General features: G+C 38.4%; 1 protein-coding gene across 2 annotated transcripts in view; it reads right to left on the reverse strand.

The window, feature by feature from the left end:
- PARP8 (poly(ADP-ribose) polymerase family member 8) overlaps positions 1 to 20,967 on the reverse strand; it is a gene marked incomplete at its 3' end in the record, with an annotated part of 122,478 nt that overhangs the window by 15,812 nt on the left and 85,699 nt on the right. For both annotated transcript variants that reach the window (XM_080362292.1, XM_080362291.1), the window contains exons 13-15: positions 18,784 to 18,837; positions 18,585 to 18,680; positions 3,290 to 3,382 (exon numbers count right to left, since the gene is read on the reverse strand). In XM_080362292.1, coding sequence (XP_080218418.1) covers positions 3,290 to 3,382; positions 18,585 to 18,680; positions 18,784 to 18,837 — 243 coding nt within the window. The remainder of the gene's footprint in view (positions 1 to 3,289; positions 3,383 to 18,584; positions 18,681 to 18,783; positions 18,838 to 20,967) is intronic.

A 20,967-nucleotide genomic window follows, 5' to 3' on the forward strand; every position in this document is an offset into this window, starting at 1 on the left:
ACTGCATTATCATGTCAAAGAAACTGCTTGCAGTCTTGCTTTCTCTTGTGCACATGTGCTAATTCCTGGATTAAATTCATTCTCTAGAGGAATGAAGTTGTGCTGGGTCTGTGTACCTCTGTACAGCAGATGCCAGTGAAAAATGGTGCTCAGGAATGAGAAAGGGTTCATGAATCTGTACCACTCTCTGCTGTTCTCCTGAAGACTGTAATCATAGAAACACTGCTTCTGCTAAAGCCGGAACAGTGCAGTGCTTTAACAGTCATTCGTACAGCTCACACTGGGAGATCCTCTTCCCTCCATCCTATTGTACAGATATACAACATGGCTTTGAATATATATGTTTTCCAAGATCTCACTATAAGATCATGCATGTAATCTGTACATAGGCATGTATCCACATAAGCACATAAACAACTTAGCAACAGATTTATTTTAATTGTTTCAAAATTCTTAATTTAGAGGTTAAAAATACAGAACAACACAACAATCACAAAACAGAGAAAGTGCAGCTTTCTGGCAGCTGTGAAACATAAATCCAGATCATAATGAAATCCAAAGTAGCTCCAAATTAGCTCATTTCCCCCCCCCCCCCCCTTTTTTTTTCTGTGACTTCTGAAAACATTCCTGTGTGAAAATAAACTTTTCCATGAAATAAAGGAAAAGCTGAGATGAGTCATACTTAGTAGGCATCCCTGGTTCCTCCCACAACTTCACACAGATCAGATCTCATCTCACCTCACAGCTCAAGCTGTTCTAGAAGTTGTTATATATCTGCCATTGTATCTGATCATTTGGAGGAAAAAAATATATGGTCCTTTAGAGAAGCAGAATGAAAATAAGAATCATGATGAAAGGGAAAAGGAGCTGTGCTGAAGTAAGTCATACTGTTACCATTCTCCTCCTCTGCGTCTTTAGCATGAATGGACAATTTTCTCCATCAGTTTAAAAATGTTCTGTTAGTTCCAGTTATGAAACATCCCACATATATTGAAAAATGAAGTTATTTAAATAATTATTCATTTCTCCATGGTACTCTGATTTCTTTCCAGTTCATAACACCTGTAAGTGTGATGAATGTTTCAATACAGGGCATCTGCATTAGCATTTGCAAAGGACAGCAGGAGTCTGCATACACAGCCACGTCAGGCAACAGGCCTGCAACTGTACCTAAACAGTAGGTACTAAAGCGCGTAAGTTAGGATTAGAACATTTTCAAGGATGACAAGACAACACTTGCTAACGACAATTCCCTCTTACGACATGGGTCTCTCAGACACTCTTACAGGGAGTCTGGACTATCAACAAATCAGGCATTTAATTTCCAGGCACTTTGACTAAATGACTACAATAAAGCAAGGTGAGTTTGGGCCTGAAAGTTGCAGAAAGTACAGTCAATTATTTTTAAGGAGAAGTCATCAGAATACTGTGAGTTACAAAATATACCTTAGGAAACTAGCTGAAAGCACAGCAGAAAAAAACCAGGATGTGATTTCTAATAATGGGAACCTATATTTAGGCTCCTTCACTATACAAAATAATTCGGAGGAAGATTCAATTGACAAAATGTAGAGATTCACAATGCAAACACCTACCTCCGATTAGTCAGCTTAGACTCTCTTTATAATCAATGGAGGAAATATCCTCTGTGACGGTAGTCTATGATGTGATTCACACTATCCTAAACTAAAGTCAAAAATTGCTCAGATTAATCAAACCCTAAAAGTACTGAATTTTCCTACAGACAGGAATGTGAACTCAACCAGATCAGATGTAGTGAGCTGGGTGCAATGCTATCACTAGAGTGAGACTTCGCAAAATGTAGTCATCTAGGTCCAATAGGACCTTTGACAAAACCTCTTATCTTTTTAAAGCACTGTTAAGGTTGTAATCATTCAGAACTCCATGTTAAAGCTCTGTAGATGTAGAGGCACTCTAGAGATCTAGAGCAAGCTCCGCATATGCCTGCAGCAGCAATATCTACATAAAACATAGAGTGAGAGCCAGCCAGGACCAACTCCCCTGTCAGCTGTATTTCAAAAGAGAGGCAAGAGATCAGTTTTTGTATCTAATGTACAATGTACATGTTATTTACCAGGTAAGTTTGTACCTAAATGTATACATAATGTACCATGTAAGTGTCTGAATTAAAAAAATAAAACTTTAGCTCCCCGGAAACGCATAGCTGAAGTCTCCAGAGTAGCAAGGAAGAGGTGGAGCTTCATCAGCACACCTGTCTCCATGTTTTACAAGATTACACAGATATCCCGATGTCTGGCATGGTAGATATTGCAAATAAAGCCATCTGATAGTCTTCAGGCATCAGATGAAGAGCTGATGTTCAGATACTGCAGGTATATTCTCAAGTGAAGAATACGGTGTATATTGCTGCAAGTTCCTTCCTTTTAGGATATGCCCATAGGCACAGGCACTTAGATTAATACTTTATTTCCAGTGGCTAGACTGTTAAAAACTGTTAAATGTTAGTTAAAAATTAGCTGAACATTTGCTCTTCCCAAAAAAACATGTTGTTTACTTAGTAAACGTACAGTGAGTGACATATGTCTATGAAACCAGAGAGGAACGCACTTTTCCGTAAGATGTGTGATCCTTAAAAGGATCTTAAGCATAAGATCTTTTAACTTTTGAATTTACTGTAATCTAACATTAAAAGGTGATTTGGAAACATAGTTTAAAATACTTTGTTTCAAGGCACATACATAATTATGAAAGAAAACAATGATGCGAGGTAACTATATTAATAACTGAACTTAGAGTCAGGAGGAGGCAAGTGTGTATTAAATTCCTGATCCTTGAGAAGAGAGAAAAAAGCCTATGTAGCAACATCAGTAAGGACTTTCCCACTGTTATTTAATGATCAAAACAACAGATGCTCCGTGGATAACTGCATCCCAACACCATGAACAGGAAGTAGCTTATTAGTTGCATGAGAGTAGTACTGGCTCATTAGGCAAAAATAAATGGGAATTATCTCCAAATGACAACGGCTGCCTTTATTAACAACCCAGGTGACCTAATTGAATACAACAGAACAAGAAAACAGGGTTACTCTAATTACATGAAAGGAAAACAATGGAAGCACTTCATTAGTTGTTTGAAAACACCATGCATAAAACAGTGTATTTATACTATAAAACTGGACAATAAATAATACTTACCAAACTGTACTCATATGGGGAATACAAGTACAAATAAATACTAGAAGAGACTGAGAAGACTGAGTTTACTATAGAAAAATACACATGTAATAAGCAGTAGATCATTCTACCTGAGCTCCAGTTGCAATTTCATCAGCAGCTTCGTTCATCACTCCTAACGTTTGGAAAGCAAATACACAGAGCTCCCGTTCACAAACAGTGGGCTGCATAGAGAAAGAAAGTTAATTATATTTCTGTTCTAGTTTTGGGTTATTGGTTTTATCATTTAATACCTACAACAAAATCCGAACACATTTAATGTTATTTTTTGCTTCAGATATTAACTGCAACATTAATTTCAAATTACAAATACATATTAATTATTGAGGAAGATACATTAAAGAAGCATTTTAATAATCTGAAGAGCAAGTGTGAAGAACTCTAAGACTTGTAAGTACTCACAGAGGCTAGACTTAAAAGAAATACAAACAGATTGCAAAACAAAAATTACAGGTATAGACTATCAGACTCTAAACACTTCCTACATACTTAAAATTAATGGAGAACAAATCTAGAAACTAATGAGGGCACACCCCCTTTGTAAATGCAGGTTTATTTTTCACAGCTTTTTATTTTGCTGTTGAGAACACACATAAAAATCTGATATAGAAGACAAATTTATTGAAGAAGCTACTTTTAATTTATTTTTTAACTAATTCAACAAATTATTTGTAAATGTTAAGAAAATGTATTATATTTTATAGAATAAACAACGTATTTGGGAAGGCCACATGTTATTATAATAAATAAAGGAGCTTCCACTCTTTTTTTCAGATATCAAAAAAAAAAAATTAAAAATACTTGCTGTTGAACCAAATTTTTGTCTGTATTTTTGAAAATAATAATTCAAAATGCCATCACAATGACCAAATAAAAAAAACATAAACTGTAAATTGAGTGAGAACTGAGAGTTCTGCCATCATAAAGCAAACAAAGCAGAAACAAAAAAGAGCACAGCTTTAAGTGAAGACAATAGGCCTGACTTCATAGGCTTCCTAATTGGTCACAACCCTTACAGCAACTCCATGCTTATTTATTGAAAGATAATTAGCAGATCAGCTTTCTAAAGACTCAAGTAATGAATCACACAGTAAATTGTTATAAGCTTTCTAAATGAACAAACAATTAAAGGAAGAAAGAAACACAAAACCTTCCTTAAAATTTACTCCAATAAAGGTAGCTTTTTATTACAATGTTGAAAACAATAAAAAATAAGGTTTTGGATACTACTTCTTTGAATCCGTATGATTAAATCCTAACTCAACTAAAACTGAGAATTGTCTTTGGCAGGTACTACTAAACTTTTGTAACTAGAAATTCTGAGTCTAGCTACCATGATAATCACTAAAGCATTTGTAATGGTATGTTTTGAAGTCCAAGCCAATGTCTCCAGGAAGCACTTGCAGAAATGAAAAAAACGAGTTAAGCACACAAAGAAAACACAAAAACTTGGCTGAAATCTGTTTCAGGCAACAGCTTTGTCAGTAATAAGCATACTGCTGTACTTGTAGTCTCTTGTTTCATAGAGCTTAAAATATGCACTTGCTGGGTTTCAAAGATTCAAGACTTGAATAAACATCTGAAATCTACTGCATTGACATATTTTCCCATCAGTTGCTTTACAAGAACTATCATGTTTCAAGGCTAATAGAGTGTCACTCATTTGATTTATTTTATCTGCTATGATACGTTGCATTAGGCAGCAGATGAGGCCTAAAATGATCCAGCTCACTGGCACACCATGGCATGCTAGAAAAAGTAATTTCTTATTGTCATTATTCTTAGGTTTTCCACATTTAGAAGGTGGTTAAATCACTCGCTTAGTTGGGGAAGCATGGTGGTACTACTACCTTGACTATCACAATCAACAGTATGCATGGACTCACTTTTATTCCAGAGCAAGGGATTGCTCTGAAATAGCAGAGCAATCAAAGTTTAGCCATGCTTGCCATGAAGACAAGTGTTAAGAAAATACTTATTTCTGACATTTTGTTTACAACCTGAACAAAGTACGTTATCCTGAGACTTAAAGATAGCAAAGGGAACACAGGATTTGCCATCTTCACTCCTTTTTGTTTTTTAACCTGTGTTATGATCCCAGAAATTTCTGAGCATCTGGAAGAGGGAAGTTAGGAAAACAGTCATTGTACTCGTGTTTGACATTTGAAAGGCCTTTCTTCTCTCAGGTGGACACTGGCGCTAAGATCTTAGGGCTGGAGAACTGTAGATATGAGAAGCAAGACAGCAAAATTTGAGCTCTAAAGAGGAACAGACATTACTGCTAGTGTCTATACAATTCTTTTGATTTTATGTATCTGATGAACCTTTATGCCAACTGAATATTTTGGTTTTGCAGTTTAATGGAGAAAATAACCCAAACACTGTAACTATATGGACATTTCAACAACTTCCCTTCACACATCCACCTTGGATGTCTTCTAACCCAAACTCCAGCCACTATGAGAGCACTTTTGGATCCTGTTTCTGAAATTTGTCCCAATTTAACCAAACCAGACGCTTGTAACTTAAATTTCCCACAAGTGTTAGTAGAATGTTTCCAGATATGTTGGTATGGCTGTTTCACTGTCCTCTACTCCAGTCATTAGGGTCAACCAGTTAAAATTCTTTCTTTCCCTCCAAAATGAAAAGATTGGCTTACAGTTAAGAAACAAAACATATGAGGGCTTTTGTTTCTCACATGATGGTGACTTAGTTAGTGTCACATTTCCATACTTTGGTTTTGTCTGCAACTGTGCATGCTAGAACCAATGAAAACATATGAAAACTAAGTTAATAAATCAATACTAGAAGACAGAGCTTAAAGAAAATCACAAGCTTTATGGGAAAACTGGGACACAAGGCTGCTCTCGCACTGCTGCTAGTGTTTCCCATCCTGCCAGTGTGCTTCCCCTTATGGCATCTGCTTGTCTCTTCTCTTGTAATAGGATTTGAGCCCTTGAGACAGAAACAGCCCTGTTCTGACTTTGTACCATAAATATGAGAAATGTTCCTAGCCACAGTAAACAAGCAAGAACACCACCACCAACACATTTATAAAAGCTGCATTGTTTCAATGTCATTTTCGGATACTCTTTATTTTCATCCAAGTACATGTACTATTCAGCAAGCTGAACTTTCTAACAACTTTTGTGTATGTACATGAAAGTATAGACACGTTCTTACTGATGTGGATCCATATTCACAAAGGTACAGAATGTCAAACTTCTATTAGACTAATAATTTATGTTGTTTTCAGAGGGAAAATACACAACAAAATAGGGCTTATACACTTAAACGTATCTTTGCAAACATGAACCTCATCTTAGGTGCACAGGGAATTTTACAGATCACAACTGTTGCCTTGAAGGATTGCAGAGCTGACTAGCCAGGCAACTCTCCTCCACCACCTGAAGACGGCAGCTGTAACGCCTCCTCAACAACAGCAGCTGCTAGTGCTCTCACATATGCTTAATTTTTAACTTGAAAGGAGAAAATTAACATAAAGTTCCACAAAACTGTTAGCTAAGTGAAGATCATTGGTGCTGAAAGACTATTTAGAAGGATAATTATTCCAGTGGGGAAAAGCCAGAAGAAAGTAAGCACTGGGCACTTAACCTGAGATGGTAAATACTTGGAAGCAGATGGCACTGACAGAATGCATCATTTGAGCTTTTTGAGGTTTTCAGAGTTTTCCTTCAGCCACCCCCATGCTTTGCATACTCAGTAGCTGCTGTGGCGAAAATGGGTTCATTCAGAGTTTCCACAGGTTAGAATGCTAGTGTCACTTCTTACGGCAGTGGCTGTGACTGGCAGACAGGCAAACCACCTAGGTACTTTGACATACTCTGGTTCCAGGACTCATACATTACTCAAAATACTTTCCAGACATTCTTTCAGTCTGAAAGAGCTGAAACCTTCAGAGCTGATATTGATCTACCTTGCTGCTTTCCTGCGTGTGCTGTGGCTGCACTCAGAAGAGCAATGTGCCACCTTCTCCTGTATCCTGAGGGATGTCACACAGACACTAATGAGGCTGCAACATGACTGACATACCTAAAAACTCTTTATCTAAAAGAAGCGGCTCAGGGAAAGCTCATAGCCTGACTTGCAGCAAATGTGACAAATGGTCAAGGTGAAACCATTAGCTACCGTCTCACAGCTCCTAACGAAAGCAACAGGCATAGAGATGAAATGTAACTTCAAATCTCTGTTCTGTTTCCTACTTTCAACCATGGTAATTGTCAGTTTTTCCACAGCAGGAACTTTCCTTCATTACACTTACCAGAAGGATGAGGCTGGGGGAGGGAGAGAGGAAGAGAGGGAAGAGAGGGGAAAATGGAGGGGTGGAAAAAAAGACTAAAGGAAAAAAGAGAAAGAAAAATATAAAAAGAAGGAAAAATAAAAAAGGAGGGAAGGGAAGGGAAGGGAAGGGAAGGGAAGGGAAGGTGCGGGAAGGGAAGGGAAGGGAAGGGAAGGGAAGGTGCGGGAAGGGAAGGGAAGGGAAGGGAAGGTGCGGGAAGGTGCGGGAAGGGAAGGGAAGGTGCGGGAAGGGAAGGGAAGGTGCGGGAAGGGAAGGGAAGGGAAGGTGCGGGAAGGGAAGGGAAGGGAAGGGAAGGGAAGGGAAGGGAAGGTGCGGGAAGGGAAGGGAAGGGAAGGTGCGGGAAGGGAAGGGAAGGTGCGGGAAGGGAAGGGAAAGGAAGGGAAAGGAAAGGAAAGGAAAGGAAAGGAAAGGAAAGGAAAGGAAAGGAAAGGAAAGGAAAGGAAAGGAAAGGAAAGGGAAAAAGGAAAAAGAAAAAGGAAAAAGAAAAAGGAAAGGAAAAAGAAAAAAAGAAAGAGAAAGAGAAAAAGGAAAAGAAAAAGAAAAAATAAAAAGAAAAAGGAAAAAATAAAAAGGAAGGGAAAAAAGGGAAAAAAGAAAACAGAAAAAAGATTTAAAAAAAAGAAAAAGAAAAAAGGAAAAAGGGAAAAAAGAAAAAAGTGGGAAAGAGCAGGTGAGAGAGGGGGGATAGAAGAAAAGAGTCTGGTAGATAAATGTCTCTTTTGCAAGTGAGCTTTCAAGTTTTTAAGGTTTATTTCAGTTTGTGTCAGTTATGGATTTTTAGATATGTCTTAGCTATATTTGTAAGAAAAGGTAAAATAAGTTTGGTTCCTAATTCTCTAACACCTGAGTCTATATTACTTGAAAATCAGTTATATTCAGAGTAATAACAATAACAAGGATTTCTAACTCTGAATCAGAATCCAGAGCTGTAGGAAAGGTTCTGTTCCAGCTTTCTCATAGCTTACACCTGCAAGCTGTAAGATGAATTCAGACAAATAAACAAATGCTATGGAAATCTCAGCTGTATCTACAGATCTGACACAAGAGGTAAAAGTGGTACCTAGAAGGCAGGCACTGATGAGGCACCTGTATACTTTCTACCAGTGCTGCTTAAACACTGTATCGACAACTCTCATTTTCTCTAAGAGGGCTGGAATAAAGCACATTTATGAGTTTAAGATCTTTATGTTTCCTTAAGTACCACAGAACAGCAAATTCAATTCAAAATAAAAAGTTTCAGGTATTGTGTATCTTAGAACACATACCACAGAACTACCAGGTAAAAATTTGAGTTCAAACTGTATGATTTCTGGATTAACTTAAATCATAGCTGAAATAATGCAGAATTACCATTAGCTTTAACATAAGGTTTATCAAGCTTCAGAATTTCAGCAATTTTTAATTATTAAAGATTAATATTATTTTGAAACATAAGTTAAATGCACACCTGTCTACTCTGTCATGGTTTATACTTCTGAGTAAGGCATCATAGTGGATTAAAAATTAAAATTCAGCTTTGTATTTTAAAAACCTTTATTGACAGGTTTTTGCTTTATACTAAAACATATATTTAAAAATAAATTTATTCAAATTAAATATATATATGTAGAGTATTGTATGCTATGGCCTAATCTTACACTGATTTAGGAATTGCTTTAAAGCTAAATAATTACCAAGAAGTAGACCTGTGTCCTGCATTTTCAAATGAAGTCAAACTACTATAACCTCAATGAAGCCAAGCTACTATAAGCTCTGCATAGGTATACACACTGCTAAAGAGCAGGAATAGTTTATTTAATACCCTATCATACTATAAATCTGTAAGGTAAACTCTCTGAATAATCTCACAATATTCATGGGATACATGGAACACACTGCTGCAAGACATGGGAGATATCAGAATGGTAAGTAGATATAACCTGTAGAAAGACAAGAGTAGGCTGAGACTGTGTTTTGTTTTGGCTAATCCACATTTTATTTTCTGCCTTTTTTTGGGGGGGGGATGGGGGACACTGGAGTTTGTTTGTTTGTTTGATTGTTCATTTGCTTTTCTGCATTCTTAGACAACTTCAAGACATTTTTTAAAATGAATTTTTACTTTCCATATATATACACACATATATATAGTCCTTTCCAACCTGGTATTCTATGATTCTATGATAAAAAGATGACAAATACACAAGCATTAGGGAGTGCTAGCTGGGCAAGGCGCACTTCAGTAAGTTCTAGGCAACAGAAAAAGCTATGCTGCAGCCATTTTACTATCTCATTAAAAATAAAGTGACCGAAATCCATTCTACTAAACTACCCATTCTAACTGGAGAAGCTTTTTTCATAAAAAGAGATAAAACCAGCCTATATTGTGGAGTAATGATAAGAAGGACTGTGGAGTTATTCTACAATAATCTTGGAATTCCACAAGCGTCTTGGCTAAACTCCAGTCTGACTAAACATATTTGTACACCTACACATTTCTGCATAGTTCAATGATGTTTATTCTATCACAAAAACCTCCCAGCCCTAAGCAGTCTAGTGTTTCTGGAATATCAATGCTACTGTGTTTCAGTGGTGGGTAAGAATCCTACATTCAAAGGACAGAGAAGTCCAAGACCTCTTCAACTCAACAGGAACTCACCTAGGCCAAGATTTCACCCATAATGAATAAATCATAACTGAATGTGTTGGGGTGAAAAACATCCTAGAAATGTAAAATTACTAATATAAGAACAGAAATAACAGAATTACCAGACTCTAACTGTTTTCACAGCTAAATACAAATAACACGTATTTCAAATATTGTTTTATAGTATATCACCATTAATTATGCCAAAACTTTAAACAGCAGAGCTGTCTGTATTAGAGTACAAATTTCAAAGAAACTATCTTCAATATTTAATTTTGCTTAGTTTTTTACTATTTCCTGCTTTGTTCTTAACAGGCCTCAGTTTCAGGTTTCAACACAAGATGGCACTCTAAAGAGACTTCTTGACTGAAAGAAAAATTATTGATACAGAGAGGGGTTTTTTTATCACCTTACTGAATATATTCTGAGATTTTTTTGTGTTCTATAATTGTATCACAGGTCTTTAAAATCCATTCAATGATGTTGTTTTACCAATGTATTTACCGATACAATACTAAGTATTTGTAACTTAGGAATTCAGGATGGCAGACAGTGGGGCAGATAATAGCCACACATGTTAAATTGTACTATGTAAAACGCTGAATATCATCACAGAACTACGGAATGACTGAGGTTGGAAGGGACCTCTGGAGGTCATCTGGTCCAACGGCCCAGCTCAAGCAGGCTCTCCTGGGGCCAGTTACCCAGAACCATGTCCAGATAGCTTCTGAATGTCTCCACGGATGGAGACTCTACGACCTCTCTGAACAAACTCTTCTTGTGTTCAGTTACTCTCAGAAAAGGTGAAAAAGGTAGAAAATTGTTTCCTGATGATCAGATGGTATCTCCTGTGCTTCAGTTTTGTGCCCATTGCCTCTTCCCCTGTCACTGGGGCCCACTGAAAAGAGCCTGGCTTCATCTTCGCACCCTCCATTCACGTGTTTATACACATTTATAAGATCTCAGCTGAGCTTTCTCCTCTGCAGGCTACACAGTTCCAGCTTGCTCAGCTTTTTCTCCTACAGGAGATGCTCCAGTTCCTTAATCAACTCAGTGTACCTTTGCTGGACATTCTCCAGTAGCTCCATCTCTCTCTTGTATGGGGGAGCCCAGAACTGGACACAGTAGTCCAGGTGTGACCTTACCTGAGCTGTGAAGGATCACCTCCCTCCATCTGCTGGCAGCTCTGTTGTCTAATGCATCCCAGGATACCATTAACCTTTCTACAGCAAGGTTACATGGCTGGCTCATGTTCAACTTGGTGTCCACCAGGACCCACAGGTCCTGTTCTGCCAAGCATACGTTGTTGCCTGAGGTTGTTCCTGCCCAGGTGCAGGACTTTGCACTTCTCATCATTGCAGTCTATTTCCTTAAAAATCGCAGGAGATTCCTGTCAGCCCATTTCTCCGGCCTGTTAAGGTTCCTCTGAATGGCACCCCAACGCTCTGGAGTATTACCACCTTCTCCCAGCTTTGTACCACTTGCAAACTTGCTGAGGATACACTCTGCTCCATCGTCCAGATGATTAATGAAGATAATAAACAGGACTGGACCAGTATCAATCTCTGGGGTACACCACTAGTTACAGGCCTCCAACTAGACTTTCTGCCACTGATACCACCCTCTGGGCCCAGCCATTCAGAGTTTTCAGTCTACCTTGCAGTCACCTCATCCAGCCCACACATCAACACCTTGTCTATGAGGATCTTAGGAGAGGCAGTGTCAAAGGCCTTACTGAAGGCCAGGAAGACAGTATCCACTCCCCTTCATTTACCAAACCAGTCACTTCATCACAGAAGTTTATCAACTTGGTCGAGCATGACCTCCCTTTGGTGGAGCCACACTGACTACTTCTGATGACTTTCTTGTCCTTAATGTGCCTGGAAATGGTTTCTAGACCTAGCTGCTTCATGACCTTCCCAGGGAGCAAGGTGAGAGTGACCAACTCGTAGCTCACCGGGTCCTCCTTCTTGAAGACAGGATTGACATTTGCTTTTCCTGCAGTCTTTGAATACGATAATATATTTTTATTATGCTTTAATCAGATCCTTAAATATAATAACCACCTTTGTTGATGACTCATGCTCTCATTATATTTTTGTAATAAAAGTACATACTGAATTCCTAAAAACAAGATATCTCTCTATTATTATAGCAGCAAAACTGTTGCATTATTAAAAGCAGCTTAGCCCTTCCCTAGCATATTGTTATAAGCTCCAGAGTAACAGGAAGAATTTCATATGGCATTAAAAAAAACGTAGTAGTCTTCTAATACAGAGCCAAATAATGTTGAAGTCTCTTTAGTGCGTTATTATATCTGCATATCTGCTTTGGAAGATATATTTCTTAGCTAGACGAACCAAATCATATGGTTGAAAAGGATCTTTGGAGATCAGTTAGTACTTTTATTCTCTCATACGGAATTAGCTTTATCTAAACTTTATCTAAAGTTTTAGATAAAGCTGAAATTAGTTTTCTCTAATCCTTTAACAAGCCCTGGAACAGGATGCCCACAGGGGTTGTGGAGTCTTCATCCTTGGAGTTTTTTGAAAGATAGTGGATGAAACAAGCTCCAGTTTCAGAGGCTTTTCACTAGAGACACATACCTCATGGAGAATATCTCAATACTTCAGAATGGGCTTTGTGGAAGTCGTTAAAATTTCCTAAGTTTACTTCTAATATTTAGTCTAATATGGCAGTTTGACAGAAACCAGGATAATCTATTTAACTGTTTTAATCACACGTATGTGAATGATCTACCAACTGTTTGATAATGTCAGAAACGAGAGACTTCAAAATGGCTTTGAAACAATTAAAATCTAGCTACTAACTACAAATAAAAAATAGTCTATGTCTCATTCATCTAAACAACGTCTCTGTTGAGAAACTCAAAGGTAGCAACACAAGGCTAATTATTCAAATTAGCAGACTCCTACTGTTTTCAGTAGGCTTATGAGGTCTGCCTTCTCCATCTCTCCTCAGCATGAAAAAAGTTTGACCTTGTACTTCCCCCTGTTTTCCAAAGCTGAGCAAAGAGCTTGTGGTGGGTTGACCTTGGCTGGACACCAGGTGCCCACCAAAGCTGCTCTATCACTCCCTTTCTCAACTGGATAGGGGAGAGAAAAACGTAACGAAAGGACCATGGGTTGAGATAAGGACAGGGAGAGATCACTCAGCAATTGCCATCATAGGCAAAACAGACTCAGCTTGGGGAAATTATTTTAACGTATTGCCAATCAAATCAGAGTAGGATAATAAGAAATAAAACCTTCTCCCCACCCTTTCCTTCTTCCCAGGCTCAACGTCACTCCTGATGTTCTCTACCTCACCTTTCCCCACAGTGCTGGGGGATGGGGAATGGGGGTTGCATCGGTTCATCACATGTTGTCTCTGCCACTCTTTCCTCCTCAGAGGAAGGACTCCTCACACTCCAGCATGGGATCCCTTCCATGGGAGACAGTCCTTCCCACAGGCTGCAGTTCTTCATAAACTGCTCCAGCATGGATCCCTTCCACAGGGTGCAGTCCTCCAGGAGCAGACTGCTTCAGATTCCATTCCCCACAGGGTCACAAGTCCTGCCAGAAAATCTGCCCTAGTGTGGGCTCCTCTCTCCATGGGTTCACAGCTCCTGCCAGGACCCTGCTCCAGCATGGGTTTTGCATGGGGTCACAGCCTCCTTTGGGCATCCACCTGCTCTGTCATGGGGTCTTCCCTAGTTTGCAGGTGGAGATCTGCTCCACTATGGACTTCCATGCACTGCAAGGCGACAGCTGGCTTCACCATGGTCCACACTAAGGGTTGCTGGGGAATCTCTGCTCTGGTGCCTGGAGCACATCCTGCCCTGAGCTTGGTGACTTCAGAGCTGTTTCTCACATATTCTCACTTCTTTCTTCCACTGCAATTGCTATTACACAGCAACTTTCTCCCCTTCTTAAATTTGTTGTCACCATCACTGATGGACTTGGCCTCGGCCAGCGATGGGTCCATCTTGGAGCTATCTGGTATTGGCTTCATCATACACAGGGGAAGCTTCTAGCGGCTTCTCACAGAAGACATTCCTTTAGTTGTCACGCTATCAAAACCTTGCCAGGCAAACCCAATACAGAGCTTCTAAAGAAGAGACTGAGGACAGAGCTTCTGAGAGCTGTGCAGCACAGGTCGCCTTGCAGGAGGATGCTCTGTGATTCTTTAAGTGAGATAAGAGTACGTAAAGGCTGCAGTCCCAGCCGTGAATAATTATTTCAATGCTGTTTCTTAATCCTTCTATGAAGAGTGAAATACGTAGGACTCAGATCACTGTTAGGAATAACTGCATTAAATAGTAATGACCTATGTTATGCAAGCAGTTAAATAATACTTTTTCTTTTTAGGATCCATGTATTTACCGAATGTTCCCGGTGCTTTGCAGAAAGACTGCAAATCATGCCATGCAGTGATTTCAGGGAACTGCAGTTATCAGTGGCATTCTATGTAAGTGTGTATCTCTAAATATCAAATTTAGCTTTTATGACTTTGAGTGCACTGTAAATAATCATTCGATTTCACTGTGCTCTTGAAATAAATACTAAAGAAACATGCTATGATGAGAAATTACATTAATCCTCATCTTATGTGGGAAGGGTGCAAATACCTACTGGAAAGTACTGCCTACTTTACTGGCTCTTTTGAAAAGCTGATGGAATGAAGCAATGGACTACAGACCTTTATAAAGAAGAGGTTTACAGCTCCATGATGTGTTATAATACTTTTCTAAGACTCTTTCTTCCATTCCGGAGAACCTTTGTCCTTCCCCTTCTCAGTAATGCAGCTGCAGTTTCTTGCAAGAGCACTAGGTTTCTTAGTGTTTTGAAGTCACCCCATCTACATAATTTGTTTCTATCTACATATGCACTTGTAGAATACACACAGGAGCTGTATCTGTAATTCTGGACTTCTGTATTTCAGGGAACTTTTGGAGCTCAAAAGAAAACTGGTTGTCCTGAAAGATCTATACATTGCTCTCTAAAGAAATTCCAAAGAGAAATCTAGGAATTTAAGTCACTAAGGTAGCCTCCTTCTTTATCCTCAGTGAGTGACAAAGATAGCTTAACAACATCCAAAGATTCCTTTGTGCAACAGGATCCCTGAACCAGCAAGGAAAATCTGCATTATTAGATTAGTACTGCAGGCTCTGGAGTAAGACAGGTGTCCATTCTAAGAGAATAAAGCCAAATACATACATTTGTGTTATGCAGCCATTCTGCAGCAGACATCTTCCATACAACGCTATGTCTGCCATGTGGATCTAGTGTCTGCATTATGCTATACAAAAGGACATCTCTTGCTGTGTTTAAGTTGCTCTTATCTTACAGGAAAGATGTCAAGATTTTAAGAAAGCAAAGTCAATTGAAATAGATATTAAAGCCAGAACACCTCCCAGAAAAGTTATCTAGGAACAAGAAACACAAAACCGAGAAGAGAGCATGTGCTGAGAGAAATCGATTTTAAGATACTTTATAACCAAAATAAAAATATAGCCTGTAACGCAAATCTGCAGAAAGGAAAAACCTTATCTCTCAGTTTCACTTGGTATTTTCAGCTGTCCTGAGCATGAGACATCTGAATTACACAAGTCATTAAAAGTCAGCACAAAAAATTACACCCAGGTGTGAGAGTTTACAGTATTAAAAGAATGTGACTATTGTGTAATGGTAATTCTTGAATTTTTCAAACTGCATTTCAAGATAATTAATTAAACTACTATAGTTCAAGAAAGGTGTCAGGCTGACACACCGGAGGATTACAGAATCAAGTTCCTTACTGGAATCTTTGCAGTTGCATAAAGCTCCATTAAACACCAGAAAATCAAGCCTAAATACATTTTAAAATAACTTCTCAAGCAATAACTTTGCTATGCTTTTATAAATTCGTATGTCTTCTCTGTTGTTGAAAAATGGTCCAAAAGGTAGAAGGGAAACTCATAATTAAGGATACACACACTGGTGAATCATCCAGAGCTATTTAGTCTGTAGCATCTTTAGTGATACAACCAGCTACAGATATAGCCTATCTAAGTAATGTCTTTGAAATACAGACACCTATAGAAAATGGGATCTAGACACAGAATCTAAAAATATAAGTAGACCGTAGTAAGGTTCTGATCATTACGAAACCTGGTGAAATTCCTGCAGTATCAACACCACGAGCACTCTAAAGCTCTTTATGAAGGCCAGGGATACTACATATGGGATCCATTAATTGTCATAAGGCTAGATTGCATATAGCCCTGTCTTAAAAGAAAGTCCTCTGCATTTTGTATTTCAGAGATCTGCTGTTGCAGAAGTACTAAACATAAAGTGTTATTTCAGTTAGGTCATTCTTTATTCTCTTTATATGCATTATATATGTATGTATGTGTATGCATGTGTGCAGCTAAGCATGTAAATAAATGCTACAATTTAGGCTGCCTCTGACAGAGTTCTCAGTAGACTGAGGCATAAATTTCCTTAAGACCCTTTGGCAAGCTCATGTTCAATTCAAACTGAGATCCCTTCTCACCTTCTACAGAACTGCAAACTCATTAATGGCTCTATATTGCTTATTGAGTCATTCAAGCATGCACAGAGCATGCTAGATTTCTTCCTGCTATCTCCTTCTCCCTGGGTTACATGAGGATATCCTTTCATTTTTGCAAAGCTTGCTCTGTTATACTGCTGGCAAGGGCAATGATCAATATATGTTTAGAGGCAAATATGTTCGCACTTTCCCCTGTTTTGAAGTGCTGACAAACTCTCAAACAGATAGCTAAAGTGACCTATCTTTAAGCTGAAGACAGAGAAAAGTAATTCTGATGGATTTTAATCTCCAAAGTGCAAAACCAAGAAGAATTATTATTTTTTTTTATTTAGAACAGATGACTTTCCATTCTGTTGTCTTTTAGTAGTTCATCATGTGAACAGGAATAAATCCTACTGTTTGTTTTTTCTTTGTCCTATGGACAATAGATAAAACCCGATAATTTAAAGAATCATATTATCAAAACTTTACTCACTATCCAAACATTACTCACTTTGCCTTATCCCGTCACAGGTAATAAGCATAGCAGTGCATTCAAACATGAACAACAAGTACTTGCTGCCTTTTCTACAGGCTTCTATAGTCAGGGTTTGGTTTTTTGATAGATCTGGCAGAAAACCACGTTTTTAAGAGGTAGATATGAGCTTGAAGAGGCGAAAAACCCCACCTGATAGGATTTACAAAAGTACAGAGGTTTAACCAAGACTTAACACAGCGTTATCTGAGATGGTATTGCAAATCCTGTTAGAAGCCTATTTGCATACCCTGCCTGCAGTCAGAAATGCTTGACCATGGTGAAACAGAATGTCACAAGGGATGATGCTGAGGTGACTTCTGCTAGTGTGCAAGCAATAACCTTCCTGAGTTTAGTTCCATGAATCTATCATAGATGACGTTTGTTTTGACTTATGTGCAGCTACACACCTTATTGTGGAGGAACTGGCAGATGAGGTGCCAGACCACTCACACACTAGTATTAAACAGTTTTCCATGCCATTAATTTTATAAGGTTACTCAGGTTTCTATAGGATTCAGGACAGGTGAAACAAGGAGGATTCTAAACTGCAAGATCAGTCTGAAAGGTGAAGAATATTATTCTCCTAATACATGCTTTTGTAAAGCTGCATAGATCCAGTAGCTCCAGGCAGGGTGTGTCTTTCCTGACCAATCTTACTATTTTTTACTACGCATTCACCAACAGCATGAGACGGTACAACGTTTGCATGCAAAATTCCTGGTTCCCAGCTATACAGGAATGAAAGGAAGACAGAGCTGCCTAAGTGGCCAAACTTTGGGCATCATGAACCACAACAGTGCCCCTGGACTAGGTCACTGCTAGATCAGACACTTCACAGAGCATCTTCGTCTACTGCCTTTTTTTATCATTATCAAGGACGGCTCATTCCAGTGGCCCATGAGCAAATAAGGTCAGAAGAACTTCACAGCTTTGTGGCATTAACACCAGTGTATCTGAATACTCTGGTCATGGCTTGATAAAAACTCAAGGCCTGAGGTGACCCTGGGCTTTTAAAAGAGAGCCAGAGGATGAGGAAAGCATTACAATGCAATTCATCTCTCTTATCTGGTTGTGACTACTCAAGCACAATAGTGTTCAGTGAAATACATCCCTCCTTTATGTTTCTATGATACTTTACAAGTCTGATTTCCATCTCCCTTGCTTGCAGTAAATTTTTTTCAAATTTACAAAAAAATCTAGTTAATATGTATTACATTTTTGCACCTTAAAAGGATATTAGAATGAAACACATCTGAAATATTCCAATAGTTTCATAACAAGTTTGGATGGTCCACTGCTGTTTAAGGCATTACCAAATGTATTGTTTATCTCAGCAAGCACATCACTTACCCTCAGCATAGGGCCATTCTGGAACACATGGGGTTCATCACAAACTACACAGTATTCATTCAATACTGGTATCCGCTGCTCAGCAAATTCAATAGTCTGAGAACAATGAAAATGAGAATAACAACATCTGCTTAAAAATAATTAACAGGCAGCTCATGCTCCACAGTGTTTTATAAATGGCTAAGATAGGAAATCCTACCTGCACAAGAAAGCCACGGTCTCGTACTGGAATGCATTTTGCACCATAATCTTGCTGCAAGGAAAAAGTTGAGGCAACTTCAGTGTTAGACTAATTATAAAGAAATAGTAAAACATTTGTAACTTTTTTGCATGCAAGTATGTTAATTAAACAATATTTTAATCTAAAACCATCTCTCATTAGCATAAACCAGCCTTTAGAAATAACTGATCCTCTCACTGTTTGCTTGGTGTGGGGCAGATTTTTAGAACTTCTTTTTAGCTCTTAAATCTGATGAGGTTTTATATCTTAGTATATCAAAAACTTCAATCTCAAACAGAAACACCAGTGCCTTCACTTCATTCCAATACACTGGCATTTGGTAACTTTCATTAAATTTTAACATCATATTGTCTGTCCAAAAATGGGTTATATGCTTAGCCTTGAACTTTCAGAACAGCTGAAAATATTTTTCTTTTATATTTATTATACAAGATCTCATTTCTGTAAGCACCACAGTAGCAGATCTCTGTGCTCAAATCCCACTGAAATTCTTTCTGCCTTTTTTTTTTTTTCCCCGCAACACACAGCAATATAAATTAAAAGGAACTTTTGTTATAGGAGTCAGTAAGGTACAAAATTCCCTCTAGGCTGACATCTATCTTAATGAAAACTTGTTTTGAATAAGAGTCATATCAGCTCCATTTTCAGATTGTTTGTTTGTTTGCTTATAGGCCTATTTCCTTCCATTTCTCTAACTGCTTAATTGGGAAAGTTCTCCATTTATTCTCCTGGGAAACAATTCTGATTGTATTAATGTATGACATTCAAATATTTTAGCTGAGAACTGAAGAGAAGTTAGGGTCTCTATTCATCGCTTGCACATTCCAGTGACTTCGAATCACAGTTAGGCACTTAGGCCACCCATACATCTGGTGCCTGCATGTAAAATATGAAATGGACTCTTGATGCTCTTCCGCTAATATCAGTCAAACTGCACCTGACCATGTATGTGATGATTTTCCCTCAAAGTAAATGCATTCTAGCAATAAATTACTGGTAGTTTTTATAGACTGACAAGCAGGGCTTGCATTTCTCCCTAATAGCTGATAATATCAGTAATGAAACCACTTAGTCAACTCTTCATTATCTTATCGAAATCAATGGGACTTTTCCTATTAACTTCAGGAGACAGAAGTCTTGCTATGTTAAGACATCCTCTGCTGATTCAGAAAAAATTGAATTTCTAAACTGTGACAAGTAAAACGTCTGTTGGCTTACCTTAAATTAATATTGCTGTGCATGTTACAAGAACCAGCCACAGAGCACATGTATAAATGATTTTATGATGGTATATCACTGCTTTTAGATCTGATGAGTATAGCTCACAGCTTATTAAACTAATTTACCAAGAGACACAGCACACTCACTGTCATTTCATTATTCAGAATGCACTGTTTGGAATATATGTATGGCATTTCAAGCAAGAATCAGCTTTTTCTCACAGACAATAGCAAAGTTCTACCAGGCTAAGGGAGTGGAGAGGATCGTCTCCTAAGTGCTTCCTAACACAGGAAAGAGTGGTGCCTTGAAAGAGCACAAATAGACCCACTCTTTCCCTTAAAGTATAGAAGCCATCTTTTAAGAGGTAGATGCAGAAGAATTAATTTTAAGAGATCTTTCTTAAATTTAATATTATGTGCTACCATTTGTTTTCCCAGTCAGTCATTTCTCTGGGTAAAGAAAGGGGGCCACAACGGGCCTAATTCCTTCCCTGACCTCTGGCTGCCACCAGCATGTTTGAAGGTTAAACCTCTCACAACACGCAAATGTGCAAGAGGTGAGATGAATCATGACTGCATGCCTTCCAGTATGATGATGATGATCACAGATGCAAAGACCAGAAGAAGAGGTGACTTGGCACCCAAATGAGCCAACAGACAGTTGCTTCCCCCATGAAGCAAGCAGAGAAATGGAAAAAGACCTGTGTGACCTAGCCAATTTTGCAGCAAGAAAGGAGGCAGGGAAGGAAGTGGATGACTGGACCTTTCCCATGGCCAGCAGCTGCACACAGAGCTGTATTTGACCTGATACATAAAATATCATTCTTGATCTAAGCAAATTCTGGTTTGATGACTTAAATATATGTGTACGCACAGTTGTTTAAATCCTCCTTTGAAAGCTGACTCCATTGCTCTTGTGTTC

The sequence above is a fragment of the Nesoenas mayeri genome (assembly GCF_963082525.1).
Source record: "Nesoenas mayeri genome assembly, chromosome: Z".
Taxonomy (NCBI): Eukaryota; Metazoa; Chordata; class Aves; order Columbiformes; family Columbidae; genus Nesoenas; species Nesoenas mayeri.